Source organism: Calypte anna, chromosome 14, assembly GCF_003957555.1.
Source record: "Calypte anna isolate BGI_N300 chromosome 14, bCalAnn1_v1.p, whole genome shotgun sequence".
In the NCBI taxonomy this organism is placed as follows: Eukaryota; Metazoa; Chordata; class Aves; order Apodiformes; family Trochilidae; genus Calypte; species Calypte anna.
The window spans coordinates 12,244,465-12,262,807 of NC_044260.1; the positions used below are offsets into that span (position 1 = coordinate 12,244,465).

Below are 18,343 nucleotides of genomic sequence, written 5' to 3' on the forward strand. Positions count from 1 at the left end.
ATAGTTCAGGCAGAGCAATCAGTGCCCAGCACCCAGGAGCAGGCTGGGCTTTGGCTCACCCTCTGTCTTCTCTCATGGGCAGGGGCTGGATATCACATGGTGATGGTGAAGGAGCCCTACTGTAACCTGGGGGAGATCTCACGTCTCATCTGTCACTACGTCCCCAATGCCACCATGGAGAGCAATGCTGGGGCAGAGCTGTCCTTCATCCTGCCCAAGGAGAGCACACACAGGTAATGCCATCATCCCCTGCTTGTCCCCCCCCCAAGGTGGGTCCCCTCATTGTAGAGGGTTGCACAAATGAGGCAGGCTGGTGTGGCTCGAAAGCGTGGAGTCATGGAGTCACTTTTGTTTGGGAAAGACCTTGAAGATCATCCAGCACTGCCAAGAACACCACTGACCCATGGCCCTCAGCACCACATCTCCACAGCTTTGAAACCCCTCCAGAGATGGGGACTCCACCCCTGCCCTGGGCAGCCTGGGCCAGGCCCTGACAACCCTTTCCAGGGAGAAATTGTTCCCAAGCTCCAACCTAAACCTCCCCTGGCACAACTTGAGGCCGTTCTTCTTGTCCCATCCCTTGTTCCTTGGGAGCAGAGCCCGACCCTCCTGGCTCCAACCTCCTCCCAGGCAGTACCAGAGAGCCAGAAGGTCTCCCCTCAGCCTCCTCTGCTCCAGGATCAACACCCCCAGCTCCCTCAGCCCCTCCTGGTCAGACTTGTGCTCCAGACCCTTCCCCAGCTCCATTCCCTTCTCTGGACACTCTCCAGCCCCTCAATGTCCTTCTGGCCCTGGGGGGTCCCAGAACTGACCCCAGGATTGGAGGTGCAGCCTCCCCAGTTCCCTGCACAGGGGGATGGTCCCTGCCCTGCTCCTGCTGGCCACACCAGTGCTGGTACAAGCCAGGGTGCTGGTGGCTTTCATGGCCACCTGGGCACACACTGGCTCATATTCAGCTGCTGTTGACCAACACCCCCAGATCCTTTTCCACTGGGCACTTCCCAGCCACTCTTCCCCAAGCCTGGAGCATTTTGTGGGGTTGTTTGGTCCCAAGTGCATGACCCAGCACTTGCTGAACCTCGTATAGTTGGCTTTGGCCCATTGCTCCAGTGTGTCCAGGTCCCTCTGCAGAGCTTTTTCTCAAGCAGATCAACTCTCCTGCCCAAATTGGTGTCATCTGCAAATTGTCTGAGGATGCACTTATCATCCAGATCATGCTTAAAGATATTAAAGACAATTGACCACAATCCTGAGCCCTGGGGAACACCACTGGTGGTTGGCCACCAGCTCCTCATATTGAAGTTGAAAACATGAGTGGCTGAGACTGCCTGTGGCAAGAAAGGGCAGAAGATGGAGCCCACAAGGTGATCTCTTGAACAGAGTGAGGTGAGGTGCTGGTGCTGGCTTCAGGACCCAAACCAGCTGCAAGACCCATGCCCTGAAGGTCTTAACCTCTGAGTGCCCCCTCTTATCCTCTCCTCAACTTTGGCTGTGCTGAAACCCGAGGCTTGGGGACCCAGGGCAGCTCTGCCTGCCAGCCATTACATGCAGGAGGCCGTTAACATCTTCCTGGTACCCCCTCAGCTCTGCTGGGTGGAGTTGGACCAGCAGCATCCTGATGCCTCACTTTTTCCTCCAGGTTTGAGGCCCTGTTCACAGAGCTGGAGCAGAGGCGGGAGGAGCTTGGCATCGCCAGCTATGGTGCCTCGGTCACCACCATGGAGGAAGTCTTCCTCAGGTAGGCAGGAGGAAGGCTGCCCTGGCTTGGCTGTCATCTGGTGGCACTGTCCCTTCATGCTGTGGTATCAGGTTGGGTTTTGCCCCTTGGGTTTGTCTTCCCAAGGTCAGAACGGGTCACTCCTGCCTGGATCCATGTTTCATCGCTTGCTTTCCCCTCCTGGCTTAGGGTTGGGAAGCTGGTGGATTCCAGCATGGATATCCAGGCTATCCAGCTGCCTGCTCTCCAGTACCAGCACGAGAGGCGTTCCAATGACTGGGCCATGGATGACTCCAGCAGCCTGAGTGGCATGACAGATATGACAGATGACAGCGGGGCACTCATCACCGAGGACTGCTCCAGCATCAAGCTCAACACCGGGGTGAGCACCAGGGCTGTGGGTGCAGGGGGAGCAGAGTCCATGTGTGTGAAGGGGGTTTTGGTAACCAGGTGAAGCTCCCCCCCCCCCCGTGGTTGTTTTTGCTGCCTGGGGTTTGGAAGTTATTCAAGGCAAAGTGGGATTTGAATCTTCTGTGCAAATCAGAGGTACCGGGTTGGTCACTGTCATTATCCTCAGGTTAATCTTGAGATCTGCAGAGATCATAGAATCATGGAATGGTTTGGGTTGGAAGGGACCTTAAAGCTCACCCAGTCCCCACACCCCTGCCATGGGCAGGGACACCTCCCACCAGCCCAGGTTGCTCCAAGCCCCATCCAACCTGGACTGAGACACTGCCAGGGATGGGGCAGCCACAGCTTGTGCAGTCAACCTGTTCTAGTGATGAGAGGTGCTCTTGAAGGTGGCCCAGATGATCTGAAGTGGTTTTCACCTGCCATTGCTATGTCACCTAGCAGGAAAATGTGAAAAAACATCTTCCTTCACTCCCCAGGCTTGTGTTGCAGCTCCCTGGCAGCCCTTCATGGCCCACTGCCCACATGCCTGCAATAAATTTCATTGTGCTTCTCAAGGGCACATCTCAAAGACAGAAGGGAAGAAAGATTAATGGGTTAAAAAAGCAAAGTAAGTGCTTGCAAAGGCTGGGAAAGAGCTCCCAAGTGTCCCAGCCTGGTCTCTTTGGCAGGCAGCCGTGTTGCAGTAATCCTCTTTGTGTACCTGAAATGCTGAGAGGTGGTGGAAGGTAAAGGTCAGGGCTGAAGCTGGTTTTAACACCAGAGATGCCAAACTGAGAGTGTCCTGTTGGGAAGCTGTGGGGTTTGGGCTGACCTGCTGGGATGGAGCCCTCCACAGACTTGGGTGGCCAGCAGGCTGTGCCACACACAGGATGGGAAGGTGGTTTGGGGGTTCTCCTCCTCCTCCTCCTCGTCTATGTGGGGTAATGTTGGTGCTGGGGACAGCTAGCACTGACCTTGCTTCTCCTCTCCCAGTTCTACCTGTGCTGCCAGCAGTTCTATGCCATGTTCATGAAGCGAGCCATGTACAGCTGGCGCAACTGGAAGATGGTGGCAGCTCAGTTCCTCGTGCCTCTCATCTTCACTGCCTTCGCCCTCATCGTGGCCAAGACCTTCCCGGGACCCCGGGATTCCTCCATGCTGAGGTTGACACTGGAGCCCTACGGCCAGACCATTGTGCCTTTCTCCATCTCGGCCACCTCGGATGTGTCACAGAGGTTGGCAGAGCAGTACGTGGAGCTGCTGGATGCCCAGCACCAGTCACCGCTGGAGGTGCTGGGTGAGGATCCAGGGAGCACCCAGGGCTCTTGGTGTGGGTGGCTCAGGTCCCATCTGTGGCTTTATCTCACCCATCCCCTTGTATCCTCCTGCATGGGGGAGTTCCACATGTTGGCAGGACCCCCCCTCCCTGTGTTCTCCATAACCCTGTGCTTGTGGCCACCATCAGGGTGAGGACGGGCCACCAGGGGCTGCTTGGGGTCTTTTTCACTTTGACACCCGGTTAGGTTTCACGGGGTGGAACTTGCTCATAAAAACTGTGGTGTTTGGCAGGTGGCCTGGAGGAATACCTCATCTCCAGGGCTTCTGAGGAAGGGGGAGCCTTCAACGAGCATTTCATCGCAGCCGCTTCCTTTGCAGCCAGCGGGAACCGCACGGTGGTCACCGCGCTCTTCAACAACCAGGCCTATCACTCCCCTGCCACCACCCTGATGCTGGCTGACAACACTGTCTTCAGGCTGCTGGCAGGCCCCAATGCCTCCATCACAGTCACCAACTACCCCCAGCCCCGCAACATCACCGAGAAGGCCAAGGACCAGCTCATGGAGTACGTCCCATGGCACGGTGCTCGCCTTCCTGCTAGGGCTTCTGTCCTCTGTGGGTGCAGATCAGCTTGGTTGTACTGACACCAGTGGGCTGGAGCTCCTCAGACCCAAATGTAGTTGTGATTACACTGAGGAGGGCAGAAGAGCAAAGCTGTGTAGATGATTTATCTGCCCAAGCCTCACACACGTCTCAGTGGTTGGGTGTTCCCCTCCATGTCCTGGTTGGGGTTGGTTTTCCCCCGGGTGCTGAGAGCAGAGGGGGCTGTATGACCACACACTTTACAAAATCTTCCACCCAGGGTTTCTCAGGGGACATGTGTGGGACCAGGCAAAGGCAGGGTGGAGATTTGTGGTGGGATGTGTATGGGAAATGTTCATCTCCCTGAGGATTGCTCTTATTGGGGGGTGTTTCTCCCCGGGATGCTGGGTGAGCAGGGCCTCCACCAGAAGCATGACGTGGTGTGTTGTCCCTGCCTTGGTCTGTCCAGCTGTCACTGTCCTAGCCTCCCTTGCTGCTCTCTCTGCAGAGGCCAGACAGGCTTTGCCATTGCCATCAACCTGCTGTATGGCATGGCCTCCCTGGCCAGCACCTTCGCTCTGCTCCTGGTCAGTGAGAGGGCCATCAAAGCCAAGCACGTCCAGTTTGTCAGCGGCGTCTACGTGGTCAACTTCTGGCTTTCTGCCCTGCTCTGGGACATCATCAACTTCCTCATCCCATGTGCTCTGATGCTGGTGAGTCACTCCTGACACCCTCCTGTCCTCCCCTTGAGTGGCAGCTCTGGGTGCTGCTCCTCTGGGAGAGCTGGGATGCGTGTGGGTGCAGGGAATAAGGATGAGGCCACTTGTCTCAGAAAGGACCAGCAAGAAGGCTGTCGGGTGGTTCTGCCAGGAGCTGGGCCTTGGCCAGAAAGTTGGGTTGGTTGGCTGCAGCCTTTTGCACCTGAACATGTGGGTATGTGTGGTAGAAAATACATGGGAGCAGGGAGAGGAGTTTGTGCAGAGGATTCTGTCCCCATGGGGACAGGCTGGTAGAACCACCTGTGAGGGCTTACCCAGTGGCATCAGTTGCAGTCAAGACAAACATATTCTCCTCACATTGCTATGGCACAGGTGATATTCCAGGCCTTTGATGTGCAAGCCTTCACCCAAGACAGCCACCTCGTTGATGTGATGCTGATTTTCCTCCTTTATGGCTGGGCCATCATCCCCCTCATGTACCTTCTCAGCTTCTTCTTCTCGGTGGCAGCCACAGCCTACACCCGTCTCACCATCTTCAACATCCTCTCAGGGACAGCCACCTTCCTTGCGGTCACCATCATGAGCATCCCAGGTGGGTCATTGCCCTCCCTGCCTGTCCAGCAGTGCTCCCTGCCATCACCAAGAAGATCCCAGTCCCCAAGAGGACTCCTTCACCCCAAAGCTGTCCCCATGGTAGCAAAAACCCCAATGACAGTCCACACACCCCTATCAAACGTGTCAAAATTTGTTTGGTTTCCTTCTGAACTTTGCTATATCAGGGTCTTCCTCTAACCAGCTTATCTCCTGTGCTCCTCTTTCAGAGCTGGGCTTGGTGGACCTCTCCAAAACCCTGGACAAAGTCTTTCTCATCTTACCCAACTACTGCTTGGGCCAGTGCATCAGTGATTTCTACCAGAACTACGAGTTCATTCAGTTTTGTACCTCCTCTGTGGAAGCCATCTTCATCTGCAAGGCATTCAGTGAGTCTCTCTTGGTCCTCCCCTGGCCATCCCACCCTAGATGTACTTGAGGGTTCTCCATGGGGTGGGTGGTGAAGCTGGGGCCTCTCACTTAACCTGGGCAGTAGCTCCAGGTACCATTTTTAAGAAAAATGCCATTTTTAAAGAAAAATATGGGCACTGTTTGATACCCATGGGTGATCTAATTGAGAGTTTTCCTTACTAATGAACTGGAGGACAATGTTGGCCAGGGACAGTGTCATAGATGAGTAAAGGAATCCCACTTATGGTGCTGAAAGAGTAACTTGATACCTTTGGCATGCCTCCTGTGGGCATCTTCTGCCAGATCCCCTCCAGACCTGAATCCTCTTGTGGGAAATGTTGGAAAGAGCGGTGGGCAAGGAGCCCAGTGTGGGCTGGGATGAAGATAAGCCTGACAAAGCTTTGAGCTCACAGCTTTCTCTGGAGCTTATCTGCTCCTCCCCAGAGTGTGGTTTGATCCAAGTCTGGTTTTGTTCTGTCTCTCCTCAGATATCAGTTATCAGATGAACTACTTCTCCTGGGAGACACCTGGGATTGGACGATACCTGACCTCCTTGGCCGTCCAGGGTTTCTCCTTCCTCTTCCTCCTTTTCCTCATTGAGACAAACCTTCTCTGGAGGCTGAGAACTTTGGTCTGCAGCATCTGCAGGCGACGGAAATGGGTGAGCTGAGGCATGAGGGAGGGAGAAGTAAGGTGTCCCTGTGACCTGGAGACATGCCCATGGTGCTTGCACAGATTTTGTTTGGATTCCTGGGCTCTGTGGGGTCACTCAGCTTTGGTGCTCAGAGGTGGAAATTCTGCTTCTCCCACCCTTCAGGACTCTTCACAGTGTGTCACTTGTAGACCCCCAAGCCCATGGGCTTTTTGGCTTTTCACCTGAATCATTTTCCTGGGTCAGCATCCCTGGAGCTGGTTGCTCAGAGGGGAAGATCCTGTTGGATCTATGGGGTTGGTGAAGGGGTTGAGGTCTCCCTGGAGGTGGTTGATGGAAGAGGTAGACCCTGCCTGGGTTGGGGGCATTTCCTCCAGGTCAACTTGGAGGAACTCGCTTGTCCCACAGCTGCCAAGGTGGCAAAGAGTGCTTTTTCACCCCATATTTAGGTGGCACTGCTGAACAGGGTGTCTGTGCTGCCAGAGGACCGGGATGTGGCAGATGAGAGGAAAAAGGTTTTAGAGTCACCACCAGAGTTGCTGTCATCTCTCAGCAGCCCTCTTGTCATCAAGGAGCTCACCAAGGTGAGGAGAATGTTTGTGGCCCCTCCTGAGCATCCTGCTGCCACCAGGGGGCTGGTAAAGTCTTGGTGTGTCCTCAGGCACTTGGTGACTGACATGGTTTGTGTGTTGGTCTCCACCAGGTCTATGACAGCCAGGAGTCCCTGCTGGCAGTGGACAGGATCTCCCTGGCTGTCAGCAAAGGGGAATGCTTTGGGCTGCTTGGCTTCAACGGAGCAGGCAAAACCACCACCTTCAAGATGCTGACAGGTGACGAGAGCATCACGTCAGGGGATGCCTTTGTGGATGGTCACAGCATTCTAGCCAACATCAAGAAGGTACTGAGGCTGCGTTACAGACAGTCTGGTGTCTGCTTGGGCTGGGCCACCTTTGGGGAGGAGATGGGTGCAGTTGGCAGGGGTGGAGGTAATATCTCTGGGAAGTTGTGTCCTTGTCTGCCCAAGCTGTTGGTTGTCTGGCCACTTGGAAGCAGTCTTCTCTCCACTGGGATGACAGATGTGAATGAAATGGATGCCAGACCTTCAGCAAAGGGTTTGGAAATGTGAAAAACTTGAGTTTAGGGATAAGAGTCAGTGACAATCCCTCTAAGACAAGCAGGTCAAACCTCTGCAGACCCCTGCTAGAGATCTTCTTGCTGGGAATTGCCCAATTCCCTTTGGAGATGAGAGGAGCAGATCCCAGGCTTTTAGTTCAATCCCTGGGTGTCTCTACCAGTGTCAACTTCAGGCAAGGTGAACATGAGGAGGGTCTGCCCTGAGAGCATGGCTCTGCTGGCTTGCTTTCCTGGCACTCTGCCTTGTTCTGGGCTCTTGTCCAGAGGAAACCAACGTATGGGGAAGGTACAAACCCTCCAGGGTGTTCAGTCTCCCGCAGTCCTGGGCCAGTTCCTGACAATGAGGAACCACTTGGGGAAGCACAGGCTGAGACAGCACTCTCTGTCCTGAGCCACCCTGCGTGTGTCCATCCCCACCAGACAAGTTTCCCCCTGGTTTCCCCCACGGTTTCAGAGCTGCAGCTCAGTCCCTCTGAGGAGAAACCTCACAGCGGTCCCGCAGAGCCCTGTGGGTGCCATGGCACCTTCTAGCTTGAACCCCTCCTTGCAGAGCCCATCCCGGGAGCTAAATCCCTGTTGGGTTCCTCTCTCCCCCCAAGGTCCAGCAGCGGATCGGGTACTGCCCACAGTTTGATGCCCTCCTGGAGCACATGACAGGGCGGGAGACCCTGAGCATGTACGCCCGGCTGCGCGGCATCCCCGAGCGCTACATCGGCAGCTGCGTGGAGAACATGCTGAGGGGGCTGCTCCTGGAGCCCCACGCTGACAAGCTCGTCAGGACCTACAGGTGAGAAGAGAGGAGACCCCTGTCTCCTCTGTCCCCTCTGTCCTCTCTGTCCCCTCTGTCCCCACACCCCGTGCTCATGGTCTCCTCCGGCAGCGGGGGGAACAAGAGAAAGCTGAGCGCCGGCGTCGCCCTCATCGGTGGCCCCCCCGTGATCTTCCTGGATGAGCCTTCCACTGGCATGGATCCTGTGGCCCGACGCTTGCTCTGGGATGCGGTGACACGGACGAGGGAGTGTGGCAAATCCATCATCTTCACCTCTCACAGGTGTGATGATGACAACAAAGGGATGAGAGGTTGGGGGAGTGGCCGGGAGGGTGGTGGGGTCCAAGGGATGGGATCCACCTCCAGTGCCTGGTGGGTGGACACTAGTGGCTGCTTTTACCCAAATCTCCCTCCTCTGGAAGCCCAGAGAGGAGGGAATTCACCTCCAACCCCTTCCCAGAAGCTTCTGCTTTTCTGTCTTGGTGTTCCTGCCCTGCTGAGCAGATCTTCTTCTGCCCTGCAGCATGGAGGAGTGCGAGGCCCTGTGCACACGTTTGGCCATCATGGTGAACGGGCAGTTCAAGTGCCTGGGCAGCCCCCAGCACCTGAAGAGCAAGTTTGGCAGTGGCTACACCTTGCTGGCCAAAACACGGAGTGAGGAGGAGGGAGAGCTGGAGGCCTTCAAGGCCTTTGTGGAGAAGACTTTCCCAGGTACTGTGAGCTACTGGAGCTGTTGTCCTCCAAGGTGGGGCAGGATGCTCCTTGTGAGCCCCAGCAGGTTTCCTAACTCAGAACCTCTCCTTGCTGGTCTTTCCCAGGCAGTGTCCTGAAACACGAGCACCAGGGCATGGTGCATTATCACTTGACCAACAAGAATCTCAGCTGGGCACAGGTAAGGGGGGGCCTGGAGCACATCCCACCCTTTGGCAGGAGGGGGCAGGTGGGGACAGCGTGCTCTCCATGCTTTGCTTTCACACTCAGCTCTTCCTTTTGTTTCAGACACATTCTGTCCAAAATCCAGATGATATATATATATATAGATATATATATATATAGGTTTTTTTAAGGCAAATTAAAAAGTGTTTTTCTCCTTGACCCTTTTCCACCTCCTGGCCCAAGCAGGTCACCTGCAGATGGCCAGTGGGTGAGCCAGGACCACTTCATCCCATCCCCATGAGCTTGCTGCCCTTGACCACAGCCTGCAGAGGGAAAGCTCTCCCTGGGGAAAAAGTGCTGAATTTACTTTTTTTATATATATAACTGAAACTACTTCATGGCAGCTCTGCAGCAGGAGGAGGCTGGCAGGGCTGTCTCTTCTATCTGTGTCCTTGCATCTCCCTGCTGGGGATGTGGACTGGGTTGTGTATATATTATATATGTAACAGACTGAGCAAAAACCTTGGGCTGGGAGCCCAGCCAAAGGATATTTATATTAAAAAAAAAAATGAAGCATTATTTTGGTTGAAAAAGACCTTGAAGCTCATCAAGTCCAATCATGAACGCTGTGCTACCAAGGCCACCACTAAACCCTGGCCCTCAGCACCACACTTACACACACACACATATATCTGACATAAATCTATGGCTTCAAAATATATATTAAACCTGTATTTTTAAATAGGGTCAAGGACTCTGCTAAATAATCCAACTCCTGGCTTCCCACCACCCTCCTGCCAGCGACAACTTTGCTTCCCCCAAGTCTCCCAGGAGGAAAAGGCTGAGCTGCTCCCCTATTTGAGGTCCCTGCACTCACAGCTGTGTCCCTTGCAGGTCTTTGGGGCCTTGGAGAAAGCCAAAGAGAAGTATCACTTGGAAGACTACTCCGTGAGCCAGATCTCCCTGGAGCAAGTCTTCATGAGCTTCACCCGCTTCCAGCACTACACAGAGGACAGAGGGAAATGAGGCCAAGCCCCCACCAGTGCCCTTCCTCATGGACTGGCCCTGCTGCCTGTACACAGTATATAGAGAGACAGTAATTTATATATTGGCGTGGCTTAAATAATGTATAAATGTATGAAACTTTGCAGGGGGGAGGGGGGTGTCCCACCCTCTGCCCTTGGGGAGCCAAGGGGTGCGTGGGGCACAGCTGCTCTCCAACCTCCTTTCCCGTCCATACAGCAAAAAACAAAGCCCCAGAAGCAGGGAGGGAGGAGCCTGGATGGAGAGGGGTGTTGGGGAGTGGACAGGCAGGGGATGTTGTCCCCAGTGGCCCCACGCTCCCTTCTCCCATGCCCAACGTTCACCCCCATCGGGACCAACCTCCCTGTTTGGGACCAGACTCTTGGGACTCATTCCAGTGACAGGACAAGGGGCAGTGGTCACAAACTGGAGCAGAGGAGGTTCAGCCTAAACTGAAGGAAGAACTTCTTTCCAGTGCTTGTTACTTTTCCACTAACAGGCTGCCCCAAAGAGGTGGTGGAGTCTTCATCTCTGGAGACACTCAAACCCCACCTGGACACCACCTTGTGCAACCTGCTCCAGGTGACCCTGCTGCTCTGGCAGTGGGGTTGGTGGACTAGATGATCTCCAGAGGTTCCTTCCACCCCGTAACATTCTGTGATGCTGCTCTGTGGTCTTTGCCTGCGTGTCGAGGTGTTTGCTGGTGGCTCTGGAAGCTGAGGGAGAGATCAGAGCTAAATCCTTCTCTGGGTTAATTGGGATGTGCTGGGGTTGTCTTTAGAAGGACTTTGTGTCGGGCTGGAGGGGGCAAGGCAAGCTTCCCTCCCCACAGAGGTGGCTCCATCCCCCTTAACCTCTTAGAAGATGCTGTCTTCTCCTGCCTGCTTGTCCTGGGGTGGAGGTAAGGCATACTGGGGAGCTGGCTGTGCCTTGCTGGTGTCAAAGAGGATGGAGATGTGGTCACGGAGATGGTTCTGGAGCCTGGGACCTTGGCACAGCAGTAGGGGTGGGTAGGAGGTGTCACAGGGTGCCTGGGGACACTGCTGGGTGACTGTTGCCTCCATGGCAGGGTTGCAGCAGCAGGATGTTCTCACTGTGTCCGTGTTCTCCTCTGCTCACCCCAGACACCCCACATGCCTCTGATCAGAGCCCACCCATCCCATCTCCCCCTCCTTGTCCCCATCCCCTCCACACCAGGCCAGGCAGGTTGGGGTGTTAGGCACCAGCCCTGCCCACCCCAAGGCAGAGGCACAACTGGGATTTCTTTTTTTTTGGCATTTCCCAGTGGTCAGGTGGGGTTTTTTGTTTTGGTTTGGTTTGTTTCAGTTTGTTTGTTTGTTTTCTATGTGTGTTGATTCTTGTCTGTCTATAACTTGTCCCTGTGTCACCTGGGGACAGTCCCCTCTGGGCGGCTGCCCCATGATCAATGCAGAGCTATTTGCACTATAGTAATACACACACGATTGCACATAAGGAAATTAATTGGTATTTATGGGGAGGGGGGGTGGTTGCTGATTCCCTTCTAATGATTGCATTGTCAGGGGGTGGGTTGTATTTTGACGTTGGGTTTTTTTCTTTGTTCCTCTGACCAGCTCATTCCTTCCTGTTCCACTTTTGGTTTGGTTTTGTTTTTTCTTCCCCCCCCCCCTCCTTTGCCTAATGTTGTTCAGACCAATGGTGCATCATGTTACTAAGACTTTCCCTGGATCTTAAGTGTGGGGTTGTTTGTTTGGGTTTTTTTCGTTTTTAATTAAGCAGCCAACAAATGAATGACAGCCCTGAAATGACTCTGAGGTGCTGGCATAGTTTTTCCTCCAGGCAGTGCTGATGCAAGGAAAGGAGGAGCTGGGCACAGGGAGGGATGGGGAGTGGGAGTCCTGGAGCCACCAGGATTAGAGAAGGATCCGGAGCAGCTGAGGGAGCTGGGGGTGTTGATCCTGGAGCAGAGGAGGCTGAGGGGAGACCTTCTGGCTCTCTGCTACTCCCTGGGAGGAGGTTGGAGCCAGCGGGGATCAGGCTCTGCTCCCAAGGAACAAAGGATGGGACGAGAGGAGCCCCATCCCTGGAGGAGTTTCAAAGCTGTGGAGATGTGATGGCCATGGGTTAGTGGTGGCCTTGGCAGTGCTGGGGACTGGATGAACTGAAGTTTTTGTCAAGCAAAACAATTCTGAAGTGCTGGAACTGTCAGTAACACTTGTTTGGTTTTTTTGTTATATTTTTGGAAGGGGAGAGCTAGGGCAGGATGCAGCAGAGAAGTGGGAAGCAGTGAATAAATTGAAGGGGGGGGGAGGGAAAGGTACAGGAGAGTGAGATGCCAGATTGCCCCAGGCTGGCAGCTGAGCACAGTGGCAACAGCCAGGACAACTGGGAACTCCCCCCCTGCACATATCCCAGTGGGTACTGGTGAGCCCAGCAAAGCTGCAGGATGGTGGCACTTCTGTGGCCTCCCAGTCTGCAGGAGTCCCCAGCAGCTGCTGCTCCCTTCTGGCGGCAGTGGGGTTATTTCCATCACTGGAATAATAAAGGTTGGTGGTTTATTTTTTTTTTCTTTTTCCAGTGGGTGTTTCCTGGCCTCCTTTGGAGTCAGAGAGCTGCTCCAGCCTTGCTGGGCCTGAGCTGCTCAGGCCAGGAGGAGGAGATGGGGAAGGGGGTTGTTTTCCAACACCTGCCCTAGAAGGGCTCAGTCCAGCCTGGAAAAGCCCCTGGGCTGGGGGATTTTGTTTTGTGTGTTTGTGTGCACATCAGGTGTATCTAGGGCCAAAAGTGGAGGTGTCCCCATCCCATCTCCTCCAGACAGCCACAACCACCCTACTCTTAGCACCCTACTGAACCCCACCCTACATGGGGAGACTTTGAGTGGCTGCTGTCAGGGCAACATCAAGGGCTGAGGGGGTACCTGGCACCCTCCTTCCTGCATTACCCACCTCCATGTCACACCCTGGCTCTGACCCAGCCAGGCTGCTCAGCCTCACACAACCCACAAAACCCCCCACACAACCCCAAACACACACCCAAGGCATCACCAGCCCCTGGCTAAGCCCAGGGCCATGAGGCAGCAGCACACAGACAAGGCTGCAGCTCCAAGGGATGCTCCAAGCCTTTTGCCACAGTACCCACTCAGCCAGGACATGGATCTCAGCATCCCACCCCAGCACAGGGACAACCCCACTCCCCCCAGGAGAGGCTGCTGGACCACCTCCTGCAAACACCTCCTCCCCAGCCCCCCAAGCTCCTCTCCACTGGCAGTTTCAGCACTTTATTGTCTGGCAGTCCTGCTACAGCACCCCACCATCCCTGGGGGAGATCTGCTCCCCTCCTCCCCAGCACAGCACCGCAGTGTCCCTGGGAGCTGGAGGCCACAGGAGCTGCAGGGGTCCAAGAACTGGCACTTAAGGAATCCTGGCTGGGGCTGCAGGCTGCTCCTCCACACCGGGTGCAGGGAGGGGGCAGGCAGCCAGGCATGGCTGTGGTCCGGTCCCGCTGGGCTGGCAGCCTGAGGGTCACTTGATTTCAGTCATCATTTTTTTTCTTTTTTTTTAAAAAAAACCATGGTTCTAAAATCCCACTGGATTCAGGGTACTCTCTCCATCAAGCTTTGCTTCTCTTTGAAAAAAAACAAAAACAAACCAACAAAGAAACCAAACACACACCACCGAAACCCCGAACCCAAACCTTTCTTCCCTTTTACGAACAGTTTTGGATTTTGGCCAGAAATTGTTGTGCCCACCACTCCTCCAGGTCGATGGGAACAAAGTCTGAAAGAGAGGGGAGGAAGAACATACAGAGGGGAGAAGAACATAGAGTACAGCTGGAGAAGCAAGGCCCTGAGCTCCAGATGCTCCCCCTGACCCACACCATTTGTCACTGGAAAAAAAAGACACCCTAAAATTTCCTCTCCCCCCCATACCCTATCCCCGAAAGGCCAGGCTGGGTTTACCAAGGTCTTCTCTTCTTGGGGACTCCTCTGTTGCTACAGGAGTCCCCAGTTTGTGTTGACAGCCCTTACTCCAGCTGCCATCAGACAAACATGATGTCCCTGTCCCCGCTGTGCTCCAGCTTGGTGTTGCTCAGCCCCAGGAGAGGCAGATCCCACGGGGGGGACCCGGGGCCTCCTCTCCAGCTTGACTTTGAACCCACCTTGGTGGCTGGTGAAGGCACAATTTCCAAAAGAGTCATCAACCAGGTGTCCTGTTTGTCAGGCTCCTCCAGCAGGACAGGGTGGGACATCCCCAATGCAGCACCAGGTGCCAGCTGCCCCCCCCCCCCCCTCCTCAGCAGCCTCAGCACCACAGACCCAGCCCAACCCCTCTGGCACATCCAGTACTTGGGATCCTCCTTCTCCTCCCATAGCAGTCCTGCTTGGCTACCCAGCTGAGCCTACACTAGCTCATCACCCCCCTGAGCCCCCCCCCCATGCACCCCAAATGTTGTGACTGTTTCCCACTTACTTTTCAGTCCGGGGTTGGGGTTTTTCTCTACATACTGCACGGGGCCACAGGTGCTCTCCCCGCTCCGGCTGCCATCCAGCTGCTGCTCTACCTGCTGCCAGGCTGGGGATGGGGTAACAGGCAGTGGATAGTTTGGGGATGGGGTTTTCTCCTCTGAGAGAGGAGCTGCTGCAAGGGAGGGGCAGCTCCCCAGGCTGAGGACCCCATCCCTAGCACTGGCTCCCCAGGCTGAGGACCCCATGGCTGCCACCGAGTTCCCCAGCATGATGCAGCTGCCTCAGGAGGGACCCTCATGACCTCCAGCCCACCCCAAGACGTGACAGCATGTAGATGGTGTCCCCCAGGGTCCCCTCTGCTCTCACCTTCGTAGATGAAGCGGACATTCTCCTCGTGGGCCAGCGTGTAGCACTCCTCGGGGGCTGAGATCTGCTGCAGCAGCACCTGTGGCCTCTTGCCATTCACTCTGTTGAAGACGAGTTTCTGGGCTGGGCTGTCAAAGGAAGCCAAGGGGAGGTGAGAAAGTGTGGGCCACCACAGTTTGGGGCAAGGACAGGGGTTGGACAGATAACCCAGGTTGCCCCCCAGCATGCATGGTTACCCACAGCCCTGGTGAGGCCAGGGACACAGCCCCATTCAGCCCTGTCCCCAAGGGAAGGGACCCAGCCCCTGGGGAAAGGGGTCTCCTGTGCATAGAGGGATGCTCCCCAGGGAAAAACACCCACTGCCCCTCTTCCCTCCCATCCTCCAACCTACATAATAATAATTTTAAAAATCTGCTACCAAAATTGCTGAAATACCAGCAAACAAAATGGAAGTGAAATCCAGCCCAGCACTGGGCAGGGGGTGTAGTGCTGTGCTGTTCTCCACAAACCAAGCACTCTGGTTTGCTGGAACAGCCCCTGCCCCCAGCACACCCCCAAGGTGCCCCAGGACTGGGATGAAACCCTCTGCCAACTGGGAGCAAGGTCAGGCTTCCTCAGAGCTAGGGTGCCCTCCCCAGAGCAGGGCACTGAAACCATCCCCAGCCTGGAAACTGCAAACCCTGGCAGAGCCACGGGAAAGCTTTGGGATGAGTCTTATGGGCACTTTCAGTGCTAAACTGCCCCCATTTAACTTTTCTGCCTTGCTTTGCAGGAGGACACAGCTGCAACAGCCACGTTTCTCATGGGACAAAGTCTAAGGGGCCTCGGGAGCTCAGATGGGTTTGCAGGGCAGGTGAGACAGAGCACAGGCAGCCCCTGCAGGCAGAGTTTGGGGGAGGGCGATGCACCCCAAAATATGTGGGACTGGGGGCATGGGGCAGGGCAACAGCCAGGAGAGTGCCCAACCAACCTGCCAGAAGGAGCATCAGTGTGGTAGCAACCACAGCAGCTGATCAGTAAAAGATTTCAGGAAGGAGGGGAGGCTTTTCTCACCCATTTCTTGAAGCTGGAGGAAAGGGGCAGAGCTGTTTGGCCACACAGCCCTGCCCAATGGAGCAGAGCTGCCAGCTCGGCCAGGCTGGGGCTTGTCCCCAGCTCTCCAGCTGAGAAAGCATCTCCTACAGCTCTACAACTACCTGGAAGGAGGTTGGAGCGAGCTGGAGTCGGTCTCTTCTCCCAAAGAAGAAGTGATAAAGCAAGAGGAACTGGCCTCAAGTTGTGCCAGGGGTGGCTTAAATTGGGTATGAGGAACAATTCCATCATGGAAAGGCTTGTCAGGCCCTGGGCTGTGGTGGAGGAGTCCCCCATCTCTGGAGGTGTTTAAAAGCTGTGTAGATGTGGTGCTGAGGGACATGGTTTAGTGCTGGGACATTGCCAGTGCTGGGTTAATGGTTGGACAGGATGATCTTGAAGGTCTCTTCCAACCAAAACGACTCTATGATTCCTTAAGAGAAGAAGCCATCACCCCTCCAGCTACTTAAATCCCCCCCAACAGCTCCAGTCATTTCTCCTGGAATGCAGGAGCTTCACCCAAAAGCCATTCATCCTCTTAGGGACAAGAGGTGACTTCCAAACCCAACCAGGGATCACCGGGACCTCTGTGGACCCCAGGCTGCAGCAGGGACCTGCCAGTCCCGGGGCCCAGGCGGTGACACACCGGCCCCTCCGCCGCTTTGTGCAATCGGTGCCTCCCTCGGGAATGCCGGGAGGGGGTGGGGGGGTTGCACAATCCCGGCGCCGGGAGCCCCTGTAACCCCCTCCCTCTCTCTTTCCCTCCCTCCCTCCCCCCCCGGGGCAGCCAACCCACCGCTGCCCGCACTTTGCCCGCCTCCCCCCCCGCCTTTTTCCGAAGCGGTCTCTGCCCGAACCGCCCAGGGGGGGCGGGCACAGCTCCGGTGCCGTCCTCCCCACACCCCCCGGGGGGCGGCCCACGCCACGGGCGTTTAGTCTCCGGGGGAAGCGGCCGGGCTGCAGCACATACACACACACGCACACACGCACATACACCCCGCACCCCTGGACACCGCAGGCGGCAGCCTCGGTCCCCGGGGTGGGTGCGGGTGCCCGTGTCCCCCCCGCAGCCCCTCCCCCGGCAGCACGGCCCGGCCGCCCCGGTAACCTTTCCCCAAGGTCACTGCCGCCGCGGCGGGGCTCACCTGGCCGGGGGCCATGCGGGGGCTTGGAGCCGACCCCGCAGCTCCCCCAGTTTGCTGCTCTCCACCGCCTGCTGCGTGGGACCTGCGGGCGGCGGCGGGGACGTCAGGGCGGCCCGGGGAAGCGGAGCGGGGCCGGAGCCCCCCCACCCCCTCATCCTCCTCCTCCTCCTCACAGCCGCCGCCGCCGTCCCCCCTTCCCCTCTCCCCGCGGTTCCCGGTACCTGTCCGGCGCTGCGTGGCCAATTTGCTGGGGCCGCGCGTCAGCGTGTACATCCTGCGGCCCCGGCACGGCCCGCTCCGGCCCCCCGCCCCCAGCCGAGTGCGGTGCGGGCCCCTGGCCGGGCCTTTAACGGGCCGGGCCGGGCCGGCAGCCGCGACACGCCCCCGCCCTTAAAGGGACCGCGCGGGACGGAGGGGAGCGTGGGGGGGACCCTGGCAGAAGGGGGGAGACGACGACACAGCCCGTGGGATGGGGGGAGTGGGGAGCACCCAGGAGGGGGGTACCCTGCGGGGGGAGGAGAGCTGGGGCATCCGCGGGAGGGGATGCATTGAGGGCGGTGAGGGGTGGGGGGGCACCCAGCGAGGCTGGGGGTGTCGCGGAGGGGATGCGGGAGGTTGGGAGGGGATGGGGTGCGGGGGGCACAGACGCGGAGCACATAGGAGGAATAGAGGGGGGGGGGGGGACAGAGGGGGCTGGTGCGGGACACATCGGGGACACACATGTGACACATGGCGCGCACACGGGACACACAGGGGGCGTATATGGGACACAAGGGGACACATACAGGAGGCACATAGGGGTCGTGTAGGGGTGGCAGGTGGGGTGTGGGGGCACAGCAGGGGCACACATCAGGTAGGGGGAGACACAGGAAACACATAAGGGACACAGGGGGGGCACACGTGGGCCATGGGGACACACCGAGGACACACAGGGTACTGGTGAGGTGCACAGGGGACATGCATGGGACATATAGGGAACAGGTGGGACAGGGGGACACATGGAAATCAAGTAGGAGAAAGGGCACGGGAGACACGTGGGACACGGGCACATGCACAGAGGGGACACTGGGGGACATGCAGGGGGACAGATGACAGCAAAGCCACGGGACACATAGCAGACACATAAAAATGACTCCTTGGGGCACACGGGACCCAGGCTGGGGACATGCAGG

At 56.6% G+C, this 18,343-nt stretch overlaps 2 protein-coding genes across 4 annotated transcripts in view; one reads left to right on the forward strand and one right to left on the reverse strand.

Annotated features, from left to right (window-relative positions):
• The window catches only part of ABCA3 (ATP binding cassette subfamily A member 3), a 29,461-nt gene extending 17,603 nt beyond the window's left edge, over positions 1-11,858 (forward strand). The window contains exons 16-31 of the mRNA XM_030459615.1: positions 83-233; positions 1,640-1,738; positions 1,907-2,099; positions 3,104-3,407; positions 3,680-3,953; positions 4,479-4,683; positions 5,062-5,281; positions 5,511-5,669; positions 6,180-6,352; positions 6,793-6,927; positions 7,047-7,241; positions 8,077-8,264; positions 8,358-8,528; positions 8,770-8,957; positions 9,065-9,138; positions 10,017-11,858. Coding sequence (XP_030315475.1) covers positions 83-233; positions 1,640-1,738; positions 1,907-2,099; positions 3,104-3,407; positions 3,680-3,953; positions 4,479-4,683; positions 5,062-5,281; positions 5,511-5,669; positions 6,180-6,352; positions 6,793-6,927; positions 7,047-7,241; positions 8,077-8,264; positions 8,358-8,528; positions 8,770-8,957; positions 9,065-9,138; positions 10,017-10,148 — 2,861 coding nt within the window. The 3' untranslated portion in view covers positions 10,149-11,858. The remainder of the gene's footprint in view (positions 1-82; positions 234-1,639; positions 1,739-1,906; positions 2,100-3,103; positions 3,408-3,679; positions 3,954-4,478; positions 4,684-5,061; positions 5,282-5,510; positions 5,670-6,179; positions 6,353-6,792; positions 6,928-7,046; positions 7,242-8,076; positions 8,265-8,357; positions 8,529-8,769; positions 8,958-9,064; positions 9,139-10,016) is intronic.
• A 1,527-nt stretch (positions 11,859-13,385) lies between these two features.
• MCRIP2 (MAPK regulated corepressor interacting protein 2) lies at positions 13,386-17,502 on the reverse strand. 3 transcript variants are annotated; one of them, XM_030459923.1, is made up of 5 exons: positions 17,393-17,502; positions 17,172-17,253; positions 14,956-15,083; positions 14,594-14,695; positions 13,386-13,900 (listed from the first exon to the last, which is right to left on the reverse strand). In XM_030459923.1, the coding sequence occupies exons 1-5, from the start codon at positions 17,442-17,444 to the stop codon at positions 13,830-13,832; spliced, it is 435 nt and encodes a 144-aa protein (XP_030315783.1). In that variant the 5' UTR covers positions 17,445-17,502; the 3' UTR covers positions 13,386-13,829. The 3 variants fall into 3 exon arrangements, with proteins under 3 accessions (XP_030315783.1, XP_030315782.1, XP_030315784.1); XM_030459922.1 differs by lacking the exons at positions 17,172-17,253; positions 17,393-17,502 and adding an exon at positions 16,152-16,384; XM_030459924.1 differs by lacking the exons at positions 14,594-14,695; positions 17,172-17,253; positions 17,393-17,502 and adding an exon at positions 16,152-16,738.
• Positions 17,503-18,343: the final 841 nt, after the last annotated feature.

Bases quoted from the DNA above. Each gene is read 5' to 3' on its own strand.
- MCRIP2 (XM_030459922.1), bottom strand. From the start codon at position 16,369: ATGTCCCTCAGCACCACATCTACACAGCTTTTAAACACCTCCAGAGAT. The intron at 15,084-16,151 runs GTAGTTGTAGAG...TTCCTTTGACAG, and splicing joins TCGCTCCAACCTCCTTCCAG to CCCAGCCCAGAAACTCGTCT. The intron at 13,901-14,593 runs GTAAGTGGGAAA...CCTCTCTTTCAG, and splicing joins CCCCAACCCCGGACTGAAAA to ACTTTGTTCCCATCGACCTG.